Here is a 16,483-nt window from a genome sequence, read left to right as displayed (position 1 = left end):
ATAAGACACTACTGCCTAGATTCCTATGCAAAGGCTGATGCTAAAGCTGGTCAAGCCTCTTTGAGAATGTAATGTGGCTAACCTACAGATTTTCCTATTAGGCTGAATAGCTCAGATAACTTCTGTTTCTTCTGCCCTACAGCTGCAGTGAGAAATTGGTTATAGCTTGTTATTTTATCGTTCAAGGCTCTCAATGAAGGTCCTACAATGAAAAAGAAATGGTTACTGATTTGTATACCCAGTTCAACATTGTAGGACTCTTCATTGAAGTCGTAAGTAGTCCTCTTGTTTCTCCTGCTTTGTTATTTTGGACATTCGAAACAGCTACTTACTCACGCTCTCGTACATTCTTTATCTATCTCTGTCAATCACCACACAAAACAACTGAAGTTCCTCGAGCATTAAAAGGGCAGGAGACGATTTTCCCAGCATTCCAATGTAAACCTATCAGACTGCGCTTTTCCCTCAATATTAGGTAGGTTTTCATCATTTTGAACATCATGTGCTGCAAAGCAGAAACACCAGCAGTCTAACGTTCTACTTTATGGGAAAACAGCGGGGGATGGATAGTGAGGCTCATCACATGGATAATTACAGCCTGCGTGTATAATTATCTGGGGTCCATGCATGCAGCTAGGAATTACTCTAACTTCAATGAAGATTCTTACGATACAGAACCAGCATCATTCATTAAGTGTCCATCATTGCCCTGCTACATGGCTTTACGACTGTGATAGATTTGTATCGGTGTCAATAAAAAGACAGTTGGGCACACCAGCCCTCACTTCGGCTCCATTTGTAACTCCTTCTCATTGATTGCCACTGCTGAGGTCTGCACACCTTCCTGACAGCAAATAGCCTTTTTGCAGCAAAGCGCACCTACCACTCCTGCCTTGCTAGGATCGAAAGAGTGCAGCATTAGATAATCCATTGTCGTTTTTTTTGGGTGACAGACTTTTCAGGAATAGGGGATAACTTTGACCATTGCTGTAATCTAATTTAAAAAAAGCCATGTTGAGTCTGTAGAGTCCCATTGAGGATTGGTGCAAGACATACAAGTCCCAATGGATTTTTCATCTTACTGCGATTCTTCTAGATGTGCAGAGTTTGTTTCTAAACCTGCTACCAGTGAAATTATAGATGAATGCTGTTAAAAGAAAGTTGACATCAGTAATTATTATTGAGGACTGAATTTTGGCCTAATGTTAGTTGTAACTTGGATCATTATTCATAGATGCTGGTCAGTATCCTATTCCATAATAGGACATCTCAACTCCTCTGTGAATGTATGTCTGCTATTAGGTTCTTGATTTATATTGGTGCATGAGTTCGAGGTGGTGGTGGTTCATGGCAGTGTTTTGTGAGGATGAAAGTTTAGCAGTGGTGTGTGGTGGTTCATATTGGTGGTGATTGTTTGGTTTGTGGCTGGTGGTCTGTGGAGGTTTTGGAGTTAAGGTCTGTGGTTCATTGTTGTGGTGCTTCGTGGTGGTGGTAATTCATGGTGGTGGCAGTAGTTTGTAATAGGGGTTAGAGGTCATGGTTATGGTGCCCAGTGGTTGTTAGTAGAGATTTGTGGCGTTGGCTTGTGATGGTGTTTGGTGGTAGTAGTTTGTAGTGATGGTGTGAGATGGAAAGTTGATGCAAGATGGTGATGTGTAGTTTTTGACAGTTGTGAAATGGTTTGTTAGCAAATAGTTACTATTTAGGTCTTGCCTGGGGTTAGCAGGGCTTTTTGTAAGCAATTCACCATGTGCACGTGAACGGAGGGACAAAGATGGTGTCGGGCTTCCAACATGCAGCTGCAAATGCACACGCATGTGGACAGCCCGTCGCCATCTTTGTCCCTCCGTATGCGTGCACGTGTAAAAAGCCCTTGCATGGCGAGCGCTGCTAACGCCATCTGGCTGTCCACATGCGCGTGCCTTGAATGGCGAGAGCAGCGTTGTGCTCAGCTAGCGCTGTCGGACTGTCCACATGCATATTGTTGGATGTAATAGCAGAAAGCTCAGTGACAGCGAGGCATCAAAATCCTAGTCGGTGGCACACTACGGGATGTACAGGATTTTAGTTTAGCCGTTTCAAACCACCCCTTTCATTACAGAGGCCACGTGTCTCTGAGAGGAGTCCTAGTTAGCTTTGTGGGCCACTCACTTTTTGGAGAAGTCTTTGGGCTTTCTTAAAAGGCGCGTTAACACTATGAACTTTTTTTTCCACCCATTGTTGCATTGTTCTCGTCCGTGCAACATGTACAAAAGACACCATCAACTGGCTTCGTTGGTTGGAGAGGAGCCTGGTCTCGCGTTCCTTTACAGGGGCGTCTGGCAGATCAGACTCGGGGGGGGGTCCAGTGGTTACCTAAGAGCCGGGATTCCGCCCCTCGCGGGTCTGTATTAGAGGCTGGGAGGAGGGGGAGGCACGGCCAGACTGCAGCATCCCCCGGCCGGCACCTGTCTGAAGTGAGGCGGGCTTTACCTTACCTCAGGCCCCGGGGGTCTCGTACACCTGCCCCACTCTGCAGCCCGAGAGAGGCTGGCCAGCCTGCACTCCGGAGACACAAAGTGCTAGCGCAGACTGGGTACGTGTAGGAAGCGGCCCCTTACCCCATGGTACATTCCACGCACCTGTAACTTCTTCTTTCCTCCCCCAGCAAGTGAGAGACACCTGTAGCCGATTTGTTCAGTGGTTTAAGGGACGAGGTTTGTCCAGATAAAAGCAAATGATTTAATAAAGTAAATAGTCAATCAAGTGTTCATTATTTTCGCTATCACCACATAATATTATCGAGAGGTGCCAAGCGCAAGAATCCGGCCACATTACAAAAAAAAAACAAGCATTGGCATAGCCAATAGGTCTTGCCTTTGGGACCTTATAAGTGTTTAGTTATCTAGCACAATATCCTTGGTGCAACAACATCAAGTGTTGCATGGCTAAACACTTGTAAGGTCCCAAAGACGCGACCTATTGGCTATGCCAATGCTTGTATTCTTTTGTCTTGTTAAACCTAGTCTATAGTGTTACTGTACTACAAAGAAAAGCTCAATTAAGAAGTTATTTAAAATGTGCTTTACACGTGGTTTGATTTATAGTAATACACATACAGGCAGATGCATCAAAGAAAATACCGGGAGCAAACAGGCAGATTCTCAGAATCTGGCCGTTTGCTCCCGGTATTTTTGCATTTGGGATGCATCATCCCAAATGCAGAAATCGCAATTTAAGGAATCTCTAAATAGCGATTCCTTAAATTGCTCTTGCATTTAAGGAATCCCAAAATGAGATTCCTTAAATGCAATGCATGAAACCCAAAAAAATAGCGATTTCGCTAATAGGGGGAGCAAATTACCATGAAGTTGAACTTCGTGGTAATTTGCTAAAACTTTGAAAAATGCACTTTTGTGCATTTTTCAAAGTTACATGTTGCGCACACACATGCCCTTAGGGCATGTGTGTGTGTAACATTTGTGCACAGGTCCATTTCAGGGGTGCAACAGGGTGTCCTTTGGACACCCTGGCACCCTTGAAATAGCGGAACATTAGCGATTCAGTAATAGCTAATCGCTAATAAGGAATGGCTTTCCCATTCATTCCTATGGGCCTTAGGCCCATACAAATGAATGGGAAAGCCATTCCTTACTAGCGATTAGCTATTACCGAATCGCTAATAAGGAATCTGTAGGAATCGCTAATAACATTGCGATTCCTACATGCATCCCGTTTTGCGAGTCTTTAATAGCGATTCCTTAAAATTCGCTATTAAGGACTCTCAAAACATAACTTTTATGCATCTGCCAGATAGTTGTCTAAAACATAGGTTAAATATTAGCACATTAATCTCATCAAAAGAAGACATTTGTCAAAACGTTGAGGCATATCTGCAATCTCAGGCAATAAATGAATACTAAACAGGCAATACTAGACACCCAAATGCTCAAAACCTTTCTAAACAGCACTAAAATCAATGTATAAATCATGCAATATGAAAAAGAGATAATGACCAACACGACACCTTGTCCTATATTGTTGTCAAGCAGTTCAGATTACATGTAGAAATGTCACTAGAACCCCTCAATGGCAATATAGGCCATAATACAAATGTAGCCATTATGCAAAATCTCTCTCTCATATATCTATATCGCACCAAGTATTCTCTCCAGACTTTCACTCCAGGCAAAAAGAGAGACACGGACCCAAATGGCTCTGGCAGGTAGATGTTTATTTAATCCTCCTCTCTGCGACGCGTTTCGAGCACGATGTGCCCTTGGTTACACAGAAAAATACAGTGTCTGCCTTTGTTTTAAAGTTGCTTAGTGACCAACCCCTGAATCACATAACTTCAAACACTAGACATAGAAGAAAAACTCTGCTGTTACACACATATACCAATGTATTATGTCGAGTGTTTTCTCATTTTCAAGAGTCTGAGTAGTATGGCTATTTATAGTGAGGTTTGTGTGTTTTGCTTTTCTCAACAGCATAAATGCTTGGGAGTGCATATACAGCAAATCAAAATCAATATATGAATACATATAAAATATATAAATAATGATAAAATCATTTCTCCATCCGCTTAATGATGAACCTTAAAATGATTCAAAAAACCCACATACATATATATTTCATAATAAATATGTAAGCAATTCACTGTGTAAAATATAATTATATATATATATTTATTTATTTATTTCAGGCGCAACTCGGTAAAATTTTCACCAAAGTATCCACAGCACAGATAGACTCCACAACGTATTTCCTTCAGGTTATTTATTTCATTAACACATTGTGCAAAACAAAAAAGGACGGTCGACGCGTTTCGGCTATTGCCTTCAACAGGATCATGGAGTCCCACCGTCTAAACAGTCTAAAGTGACCAAGTGCATAAGTCCCTCATTTGTGATAGTTAAAAAATAGACTAGACCATTAACCCACATCAATGTTTCTGGCGGAGAGTAATCGCCATTTTTCCCTTTACATTTTTTTCTTTTCATTTTATCCTTTTGAATTTTTTAAAAGTGCATTTCTTTCAATTTCAGTATTTTTTAGTTTCCATCATTTGTCAAAAATATTTTCCCACTTTAAAAACAATTATTGTATTAACACTTTTTTTTCGTGTTATCTACAATGTCCTAAACAGTGAAGTACTAAAACATGACGTTTTCAGAACTCAATACAGTTTTTGTTCAATCCACTATTTTGAAATAGACGATGGTAGTAAAAACGAGCAGGTAAGGAGTAAACGCAAAAGAGTAGAGTAGTGTAGTGAGTCTGGACGAGTTTAGGACAGACTAGATTCACACTTCTGACTGTAAAGTACATTCTTTTCACAAAAACAGTGTGTCCAGGCTTTCCCTAGGTTGGAAAGACTCTCCTCCTTAATCATATCCTAAAGAGTAAGACTAATGATATATTGCCAATATATTTTTATTATCAAGTGATTTTCTCAGAACAAGAGTCCCTAGTATGTCTTCTCTCTTTCACTAGCCAATGAGATGAAAAAATTAATATACTAAAAAGATGCTCTTATTCCATATTCCTTCACGTTCTCTGGAGTTTTTGACAGGTGCATTGTGCAAATAATCGTATTATGTGCTGCCTATTGTCAAAGTCCTTGAGGTATGATAAAGAAAGGAATGGAGATGCTGCCAAAATGCTCTGAGTCAGAATTATTAAAGTGACTCGTGCATTGTGCAAATACATGTGCAATTTTCATATTTCAAAAAGTCTGATTAATTATGATTGTGATGGGTGGATTCGCTTTTTTCTCTTTCATCTCTGGACTCGATATGGTACTGACAGGCGCATAATACAAGGACATCTTCCGAGTATGGATCATTGCCCCAGTTGTTCTTAGTACTCGTGAAGGATAAAGTGACCAGTGCGTTGTGCAAAATTGTTGTGCAAATTGTCGTATATTTCTAAAACAACATGTGTCCTTGGCTAGTTGAAAAAAGCTTCTTGGAAAAGAATTTGTATGTCATGAGACATCTTTCAGGACGATTGTTCTGATATTTTCAATGATCTTTTTATGAGTCCTGCTATTTTTCTTTATTGGACTACACTACCGTGAGTGGTTTTGCCATTGTTAACTTTTTATATATAGATATAGATATAGATCTAGAGAGAGAGAGAGAGAGACTGTGAGACTTAAATGGTATGTTGTTGGTGTGCTTGGTGGTTCGGGTGTTGTATTTGTAGTTTGTGACTGTTTGTGGTGGTTGGGGTTTCGAATTCTGTTAGTGATTTGTCATTCGTAGCGGTGGTTCTTGGTTGTTACAGACATTTGATCGGAGTGAGAAAGTGGTGAGACTTACTGCCTTTCAAAAGAACAGTGATAATCTTTGTATCAAAGGATGATATTCCAGCACGATGCAAAATGAGAATGGTGATGTTGGGAACTGTGTCTATTATGAAACGGATGCCTTCCACTAAGCTGCCCAAAGTTTTTTTCACCCCATTTCTGATCATAAGGTGCTATAGCTTTGCAAGGTTTTTGATATTTCATATCTGGCCTAGACGCCATCATGCCTCCATTGTGCAAATAGGGATGTACCCAAAATCTCCAGAGTTTTTCTTTGCTCCTCCTCTACTAGTGCTGAATAAGTAGCAGACCCAACAGTCCATCCCTGCATTCCAGTGTGGTATGTGGAGAGAGCTTTTTTCATTTTATTTGAGAGGAAAGAAGGTTTTAGACTAACTTGGACCTTTTTCTCACAAATGAGTCTTTCAAGATGGTCAGTCTAGCGCAATACCAGTGCACAATGATGCTTTTCAGCTTGAGTTGCCTTCCTACATTTTCAAAAAGTTGGTGATAGCAGTCTAGTGGAGATGGAACGGCATTCATGTGTATTCCACTTAATGGACTATCAGCTATTGCTTGCTCAAAGTTCTATTCTTGCAAAGGTTAACATTTCTACTTTTCCTACTTGGCGGTTTGATGAATTCACCAAAGTCGCTGCTATTCTACATTGAGAGAATGTTAGTCAAAGGTCAGTCCTCAATAGCTGGAAAAGCCTCCACCTTCGACCTGCATCCGCAGAGAATTGCATGCCACCCCTTTCATTGCTCCTACACAGAGAGAGAGAGAGAGAGAGACACTCTCTCGCTCGCTCTCTCGTTTTGCCCCACCCAAGCATGTTATGAGCTGAGATATCCTCCATGACATAGTCATTCTAGGATTCATCACTTCCCAAGGGCATTAAGATGTTACTCTTTCATTTACTACTTGGAATACATGTAGTGCACTATTGTGGAATCCATTTCTAAAGCCATTGTTCAAAATAATCATCATGCAAAATATATTGAGCCAATTCTATTTAGTTTTGATTGCTGCAGCTCTTTTTACTGGATCTTCCAATTGGTCCAGAAAAGATGAGGCTATGATGTAGAACCTCTGGTGATTTTGGTCCTTCCAGCCCCTACATCCCTTTCCTTTATATAGTTATCTGATGTTCAGTTCTCCTATCCATGTAAAACATGTAGTTATAGCACTAAAAAAAGAATCTGAAAAAAGCCAGACAAGCGTATGGCATTTCATGTTCCTGGTATGGATGTGCAAATGTGTGCACTGTGGCTGCCCAGATTGTATCCTTTCCTACACAAAAAATTCTGATCTCCTGATTGCTCAGGAAGGTAATCTCATTAGTGTAGAAGAAGAGGAACTTGGTTGTTAGCAATGCAAGCGTTGTTACACTGATTTGTTTGTGCTTTCCTTCATGCATTACCCTTTGAATACAGATGCATTCTCGCAGTGACCGTAAACCAATGGCTTTGTATTCTTTCCACATTGACTGGGGTTGGATCGAGCTTTACTTTTTTGAGAATGGAGTATGTTCATTCCTTGCTGTTGAGAGTATTTTTTGTAGCTGTTCCATGCTTCTAATTGTTCTTTGTTGCTCTGTGTCTACGACATCTTTTTGTGCTTGTGGTGGTGTCTGTTCCATAATGTGTTGCAACCGATCTTCTTAGCTCCTTAAAGTTATTAATGTTCTCCAGTATTGGGGTGTCTTTCATAGATTCACATGCTTGAATATTCCTCGTCGTCGAAGTGGGAGCCTCACAGTAAATAAAATAGCAATAAAATCGTCGAAGTGGGAGCCTCACGGTAAATAAAATAGCAATAAAATCCCAATAATATGTGTATATAAAACCATATCACATAAATTCCAAAACCGCAAATACTTATAAGTACCAAGGTTAGCATTAACACATAGGAATACATAGGAGAAAAAGAAAAACCTTTATAGCATATCCATGTCATTATGTTAGTCCAAATTACAGCCAATCAGGCGCAAGCACCCCTCTAGAACCTTCTCCTCAGAGGCTCAGGCCCTCAGATTTTCTACTGCACGTCGTGTGAAGGGAGTCTCCCTGAGCTCTGCTCAGTTTTCAACTTCTTTCTGGATTTCTTCAGTTTTGAGATGTCTTCAAGTAAGAAGTCTTTGTTACGTCCATGTTCTTCTTGTGGGAAGTTGCGGCTCTTCTCAGAGGACTCTCACAAGAAGTGTATTTACTGCCTCTATCCAGAGCATGAGGTAGGAAAATGTAAAATCTGCAGGACATTTTCAACCAAGACCCTTAAGGACAGGGAGGATCGTCTTCTCCTGTGGTTGCAGAGGTTGAAGGATAAGGATTCACCTCTCTCTGATGCAGAAAGCCTTGCGTCAGATGTGTCTAGAGCTACTTCTAAGCGTAGCAGTGTTCAGGAGTTGCCTTCTCCTTTTCTGAAGAAGAGGAAGCTTCCTCTCCAGAAGGCTCCTGTTGTGTCTCCATCTCCTCCTGCTACGCCTGCGCCCTCGATCTGACTCTCCGGCGCCCCCAGCTCCTTCTGCGCCGGTTTCCTCTAAAAAACATGTTAAATCTTCGACGGGCTCGTCGACGGTCATTCCGACAATGAAATCTGCCGTCTCCAGTGCACTGACGACGGTGACAACGACTTGTGTCAGCGGTTCGTCGACAGCGGCTGCGTCGACGTCCTCAGTGTCGAAGATGGTATGTGTCAGCTTTAAATCAGTCTTGTCGATGATTCCAATCTCCTCGTCGTCGTCAAAGAAGAAGACCTCGTCGACGTCAAAATCTTCGTTGACGCTTGCAGTGAGGAGAGCCTCTTTGTAGGCGGGTGCTCCATCGACGTTGGCTCCATCGACGTTGGCTCCATCGACGTTGGCTCCGTCGACGGTCGGTCCGTCGACAGCAGCTCCATCAACGACCGCTCCATCGACGGCGGCTTCATCGGCAAGAGCATAGCCGCCGACGGCTTCGACTGTTCCGTCGACCGTGATTGTTCAGTCGACGCTGTTATCATCGTCGACGTCTACCTTTGCATCTTTGCCTCTGGTGCCATTTTCTTCATCAGCTTCTGGGCCTCCACTGGTTGACCCTCTGCACCAGCGACGACAGGTGCCTTTGGAACAGCTTTCACTTCCGAGTCACCCTCCGCCTCCATCACCTCTTTTTGCCACAGGTTCGGAGCATGACTCAGGTTCAGATGAGGAGGACGATGATAGATTCCGGCAAGCTTGAAGTCCTTCGGAGCTAGTCATTAAATGTCAGGATTACGAGGATGAACAGGAAGATTCTTACTTCCAGGAGGAGGAACCTTCTGTTCAGGTTCCGGCAGCTCAAATATCCCTTTCCCTCATTTCGAATCTCCAATATGTGCTGGAGGATTACAATAGACGTTTTCCACAGTCTCATCAGGGGTCTCCTCAACCAACAGTGCCTGTAACTACAGTGGCTCCTCCCACTACTTCAATGCCGGAGCCTACGGTGTCTTCTGCCCCATCAACCTCTATTCAAGTACATGCCACCGTTTATGAAGATGATGACGTTCGCCCAGACAGAGAGGACGGCGAAGTTGATAAAGATGATGGGAACATGGTGGATTGGGACAACTATCCGGTCCAGACACCGTCTCCGCCTCCTTTGGTACCAGGCGATTCTCCTCCTGTGGACATAGCTAGTTTTCACCAGCTTATGGAACGAGCAGCACAACGCTTTAAGCATCCTATGGTCACGAAGGACGAGGACTGCTTTCTTTATGACTTCAAGAGTCAGCCTTTCAAACAGGTCCGGGCAGTACCCATAATTGACTTCATTTGGAACAAAGGAGTCCAATTGACGCCAAATTTGATTCCGGCACTTCTTCCTCGTTTGGAGAAGAAATATAGAGCGCCCCAGGGTTCACCAGCTTGCTTGGTGGCACAACCTAAGCCTGATTCCGTGATCACCCAGGCCGCGCAGCGTCGTTCCAGGAATCCGTCTTCTCCTATTACCGCTCCTCCTGACCGTGAAGGACGTCGGCTTGACGCAATTGGCTGTAATTTCTCCACTATGGCTTCTACCACCGTGAGGGCTGCAAATTCTCTGGCCATTCTTGGGCGCTACGACCGCCAGATGTGGTCGGATATGTCTTCTTTTATCGACCTCATTCCGGAGCCCTTCAGAGCAGAGGCTCTCAAAATTCTTCGGGAGGGGGAGAGAGTGTCCTCCGAAATTATCGACTGCTCTGTGGACATTGCGTGCACTGGTTTTTGTCAGCTTGCTGGCTTCGTTCCACCTCTTTTCGCCAGGAAGTTCAGTCGAAAATCCTTAACATGCCCTATGAGGGCAAATCACTTTTTGGCCAGCGCGTGGACGATGCACTGCAAACCATAAAAAAGGACACCGAGACGACTCGTGCCCTAGGCACTTTACAATTTCGCAAGCCGCCTTTACGTGGTGCGCGCGGACGCGGCACCACCTCTTCTTTTTGCGGCGTATCCACCCAGTACAGTTCCTACGGCCAAGGAAATCAAAGATATTCCTCTCAGTCCCAGCAGTCCTATCGGCAGCAGTCTTCAAAATCTTACAGGGGAAAGTCTTACTACAAAGGTTCCGCTTCTAAGAAGAAATGACTTGCCTTCCCCGCTCAAAGTTGGAGGTCGAATCTCCCTTTTCTACTCCAAATGGTCTTCAATCACCTCGGACCGTTGGGTGCTGGACATTGTATCAAAGGGCCATGCTTTGGAGTTTGTCACGTTCTCTCCAAACACTCCTCCAACTGGTCCACCTCCGGCTCACCTCAAGGAACTCTTTCAGCAGATTCGACTCATGATTCAGAAGGGTGCCATCGAAGTGGTTCCCAGGTCTCAGAAGGGGATGGGATTCTATCCCCAGTTTTTCTTCGTCCTCAAGAAGTCCGGCGACTGGCGTCCAATCCTCGATTTGCGAGCCCTGAACAAGTATCTGAAGTGTCAATCATTCCGCATGCTCACGGAAGTTCTCTGCTTTCTCTCGAAGAAGGACTTCATGACCACCATCTACCTCCCGGACGCGTATTTCCACGTGCCAACACTTCCAAGACACCGGAGGTACTTGCGCTTTCGGGTAGGGCGCAGAGTCTTTCAGTTCAAGGTTCTGCCTTTCACCCTTCGCTCCACCACTCGCGTCTTCATGAAGGTCCTAGCTCCGGTGGTGGCATACCTATGTTTATAGGGAGTTCAAATCTTTCCCTACCTGGACGACTGTCTCATCAAGTCGCAATCCCGCCATCAGGTGTCTTTGGACACTCGATTCTGTCAGACTCTGTTCCACTCCCTCGGTCTCTCCATCAACATCGAGAAGTCTCAGGTCGATCCCGTTCCTTGCAGGACCTTTCTGGGCACCACTCTGAATACTTCGCTGGCGAAAGCATTCGTGTCTCACGATAGTCAGCTGCGGATTCTACGCATGGTGGCTCTCCTCCGTTCAAAAGAGTCAGTTTCAGTTCGTGTATTGAAATCCTTTCTTGGGATGGCGTCCTCCTGCATCTCCCTGATCCCAAATTGCAGGCTCAAGAGTCGTCCCATTCAGGAGGAATTGGAAAAGCAGTGGCGTCAGGTCACCGGCTCTTTCAACGATCTGGTCCGGGTGACCACTCGGATGCGGTCCGCTCTCCAATGGTGGGCTCAGCCGTCAAACATCGCTGCTGGTACTTCCTTCCTCACCATTGCTCCGGAACTCGTCCTTACCACGGATGCCTCCCTGGAAGGCTGGGGCGCACATCTTCAGGGGCTCTCCCTAAAGGGCAAATGGACCCGGTCTCAACGTTCCTGGCACATCAACAGGCTGGAGCTCATGGCCATCTTCCTGGCGCTCAAATCTTTCAATCTTCTGCTCCAGAGAGAAGCAGTGCTCATTCAGACCGACAATACCACCAGTATGCACTATGTAAACAAACAGGGTGGCACCAAGTCACCGCTTCTCCCTCAACTGGCACAGAGTATCTGGGACTGGTCACTTCGTCACCAGATTACCCTGACAGCGGTTCACCTACCAGGCATCTCCAACATCCTGGCGGATTCCCTCAGCAGTTCGGCGTCCTCGACCCACGAGTGGGAGTTGCATCAGCCAACTCTGGGCTTCGTCTTTCGGCTGTGGGTCGAACATGGATCTCTTTGCGAGCCCTGTGAACCGGAAATGCCCGTCCTATGCAAGCTGGCTTCCCCATCCAGGGTCGTCCGGGAATGCCCTTTTGATGGACTGGTGCAATCTATTCGCCTACGCTTTTCCGCCGATTCCGTTGGTTCCTAGAGTGCTGTGGAAAATGCGGAGACAGCCGTGCCACATTCTCCTGATCGCTCCCAGATGGCCTCGACAAGCGTGGTTCTCGGAACTGCTGCTTCTCTCACAGTGCGAACCCATCCTCCTTCATCCTCGAGCGGATCTCCTCACGATGGACGAGGGTCAGATCTGTCATCCGGACCTCTCCTCTCTCAAATTATCGGCCTGGAACCTGAGCACCTTGAATTTGCCCATTTGAATATTTCGCCAGCATGTAGAGACGTTCTTGCCAATGCAAGAGCTCCGTCTACAGTAAAGACTTACAAGCTAAAGTGGAAAAGGTTCTGTCACTGGTGTGCAGCTGCCAAGATCCATCCCGTCCATTCCACTCCTGCTCAGCTTCTGCCATTCTTTCTGCAGCTGGCTCAATCAGGACTTTCCCACTCCACTTTGAAGGTTTTCCTGGCAGCAATATCTCGTTTCCGGCTGGATGGGTCTTTCTCTCTCTGTTCTTCCAGAGTAATTCGGCAATTTTTCAAAGGCCTGTTCAGGAAGTTCCCGCCCATTTGGCGTCCTCCTCCTACCTGGCATCTCAATGTTGTTTTGGCACAATTGATGAAGGCACCTTTTGAGCCCATCCACAATGCGGATTTAAAATGTTTAACCTGGAAGGTGGCCCTTCTTCTTGCCTTGACCTCTTCACGTCGCACGAGTGTTATCCACGCCTTTACCATTAAACCTCCTTTCCTTCAATTCAAATCGGACTGTGTTGTGCTTCGCTTTCATGCCTAAGGTGCCAACTGGCTTTCACCTCAAGGAACCAGTGTTCTTAAAAACTTTCTTCGCCAATCCTCAATCTCCAGCGGAGCAACGTTTGCACTCACTGGACGTTAAAAGATGCCTTAAATTCTACATCGACAGGACAGGGCCCTTTCGTAGGTCTGATCAACTGTTCGTTGCTTACGAACGCATGCACAAAGGGCGTTCTGTTACCAAGCCAACTATTGCACGTTGGATTTCTTCAGCAATTTCTTTCTGTCATCAGAAAGCCGGCAAGCCTCTTCAATCTTCAGTGAAAGCTCATTCCACCAGGGCGATGTCATCCTCTACTGCACTGTTTGCTGGTGTGCCGATTCATCAAATATGTCGAACATCTACATGGTCCAGCAGGCACACTTTCACGAGACATTACTGCCTTGAGACGATCAACGAAGCTGATACGGCAGTGGGCCAAGCGGTGCTTCGCAATCTTTTTAAATAAGGTGAGCCTCTTTCCTTCCCTCCGCCTATATGGTTTATATTATTATTGTTATTACCTGCCTGGCAACATTGTCATTGCATGTTCAAGCCTATGCACTGCTGTTTTGTCTTGCGGCCTACTATTACTGCTCACTATTCTATTCAAGCATGTGAATCTATGAAAGACACCCCAATACTGGTGAAGAACAATTGTTACTTACCTGTAAATGGTGGTTCTCCAGTATTGGTATCTTTCATAGATTCACATGCAACCCAACCACCTCCCCTCAGAGGCTCGCTTCTCCTCCTAGACTCTTTTGTCACTCCTGTGCTACGAAAATCTGAGGACCTGAGCCTCTGAGAAGAAGGTTCTACAGGGGTGCTTGCGCCTGATTGGCTGTAGTTTGGACTAACATAATGACATGGATATAATATAAAGGTTTTTCTTTTTCTCCTATGTATTCCTATGTGTTAATGCTAACCTAGGTACTTATAAGTATTTCTGGTTTTGTAATTTATGTGATATGTTTATATATACATATATTATTGGGATTTTATTGCTATTTTATTTACCGTGGGGCTCCCACTTCGACGACGGGGAATATTCAAGCATGTGAAGCATGTGAATTGATGAAAGACACCAACCACCATTTACAGGTTAGTAACAATTGTTCTTATTTCTGGTTTAGAGGGGATTTTGTCATCCCCAGTATGCACCCCTCTATGTTGGTTTTGTGATCCAAATGAAACCATACATTTTTTTTGCATGCATCTCTAGGAAAATACTTGAATGTTGTTCGTGAGTGTGGCCGAGATGTTCCATGCCCTGTGGCCAAAGAGATTCTCTACACCCTGAAGGAAAGAGCATATGTGGAGCAAATTGAAAAGGCCTACAGCTATGCCAGCAAATTGCTGCTAGACTTCTTGATGGAGGAAAAGGAACTGGTGGCACGTCTGAGGTATGACTACACATGGGATTTTGTTAACTCAGCTATTGCAGGATTAGTAGAGCATAAACATAGTTTTTCTATATGTGAAGGCCTACTTTAAAAATGCGGATACAGACAATATTATAAGTTCTTCCCCAAGCGGCTGCATGACCAAAAATGCAGGGCGACATTGACGCAAACATAATGATCTAAGGACAGGGAGTATCCATCGCTTCCTTTGAACTTGATAGAACTTACAAAAAAATACACCATGCATAGTGGTCTGAACTGATATCTCATTACATGGACATCTGTTTAGCACTCTAGACCAGTCATTTATGGCTGGGAAGCTGCGTGATCTATGAATAATGCCCATCCTAAAACGGGTGAGCAAAAATATATTGTATTCAGGGATAACCAATTTTAAATAGGGCTGCATCTTGGGGGAGATCAAGATAAGTTGATGGACAAGAACTGTAATTTTCGTAATCTCTAAATTAAATCTACGATTTTCGACAAAAAGGAGACAACTTTGTTTAAAATCTTTCCTGTTTAAATTGCATAAAATCGATGGATCATCAAAATATTTCTGGTGGCCCATTTTGCACAGGAAATCTCTGACATATTTCAATCAGCCTATACATAGAGCTCCATCCAACCCGCAACAATCGGTGATCAATTGGTGATTCAAAATGGTCTGCTCTGAAGTCCAGATACGGTGCGAGAGAAGAATTGGCTGAATACAAATCGCAAAAACACCAATTGATGGACAGAATGCAGAACAATGTTATACATTAACCCCAGTACAGAGATCTGGGCCTAAATCAATCATTTTTTTTTCACTCCACACCACCCCTGTTAAGACATACAAATCGCGTCCGTTATATATGGTAAACCAAATTCCGTATGGCAGTTAAAAGTAGACACACTCCCCGGTACGGCCAATAAAAATCTAAGAAATCTATTTTCCGCCGTCTGGAGAACAGTCACATCAGCATAACCCCAAATGCCCGCCCCATAGGTTGCGATAGCAACGCATTTGGCTTTATATATTTGAGGTAATTTGGGGGCGGGCGTTTACCTAGTTTCCTGCTGAAGTTAGTCAAGGCTGCCAAGGCCTTTAAGAATAACAATTTCCTTGACTGAACGGCCTGGGACCATGTGCCAGTTTGATCAAATAAGACCCCCAAGTAGGAGAAGGTATTAGAGGATTCTATATGGTTTTTCTCTAGGAAGAATGAACAAGTGTTCCAACTCCCTATTCCACATTTTAAAATGAAGGTTTTGGAGTTATTGACTGAAAGGCCCAATGTTTGACATAAAATTAGCCAAACTAGATATAACTTTCTGTAGGCTAATCGGGGTACGGCATTGTCTGCATAAGGACGGCATTGTCTGCATACATAAGCGCAGGGAGTGAGCGCTTTCCTACCAGTGGAAGGTCCTGGCATTCATCAGTCAGAATCTTTCCTAAGTTGTTAATATACAAAGTGAATAAGAAAGGTGCCAGAACGCAACTTTGTCGCACTCCTCTTCCAATGGTAAAGGGACCGGTATACTCACCCCCTGCCCCATAGCGTACTCTGGCCCTAGCCCTGGTATAAAATTGTCTCAAGAAGGAGATAAGACGGGAGTCCATACTTTCCAAGATCAGCCAGAGTTTGTTGTGAATGACGCAGTCGAAGGCCGCTGTTAAATCCACGAATGCCAAATATAGGTTACCCCCCTTGGCCTTGGTATATTTGCAAATTGTTAGATCTAAATTTAAGCATTGATCAATAGTTCCAAGGCCTGTACGA

General features: G+C 44.2%; 1 protein-coding gene across 1 annotated transcript in view; it reads left to right on the top strand.

Annotated features, from left to right (window-relative positions):
- TUBGCP2 (tubulin gamma complex component 2) overlaps positions 1 to 16,483 on the top strand; it is a 465,124-nt gene that overhangs the window by 305,242 nt on the left and 143,399 nt on the right. The window contains exon 10 of the mRNA XM_086921996.1: positions 14,534 to 14,714. Within this exon, the coding sequence (XP_086778122.1) occupies positions 14,534 to 14,714 (181 nt within the window). The remainder of the gene's footprint in view (positions 1 to 14,533; positions 14,715 to 16,483) is intronic.

Source organism: Lissotriton vulgaris, chromosome 5, assembly GCF_964263255.1.
Source record: "Lissotriton vulgaris chromosome 5, aLisVul1.2, whole genome shotgun sequence".
NCBI classification, from domain to species: domain Eukaryota; kingdom Metazoa; phylum Chordata; class Amphibia; order Caudata; family Salamandridae; genus Lissotriton; species Lissotriton vulgaris.
The sequence above is the reverse complement of the archived record's forward strand: the minus strand, read 5'-3'. Positions and strand labels throughout refer to the sequence as shown.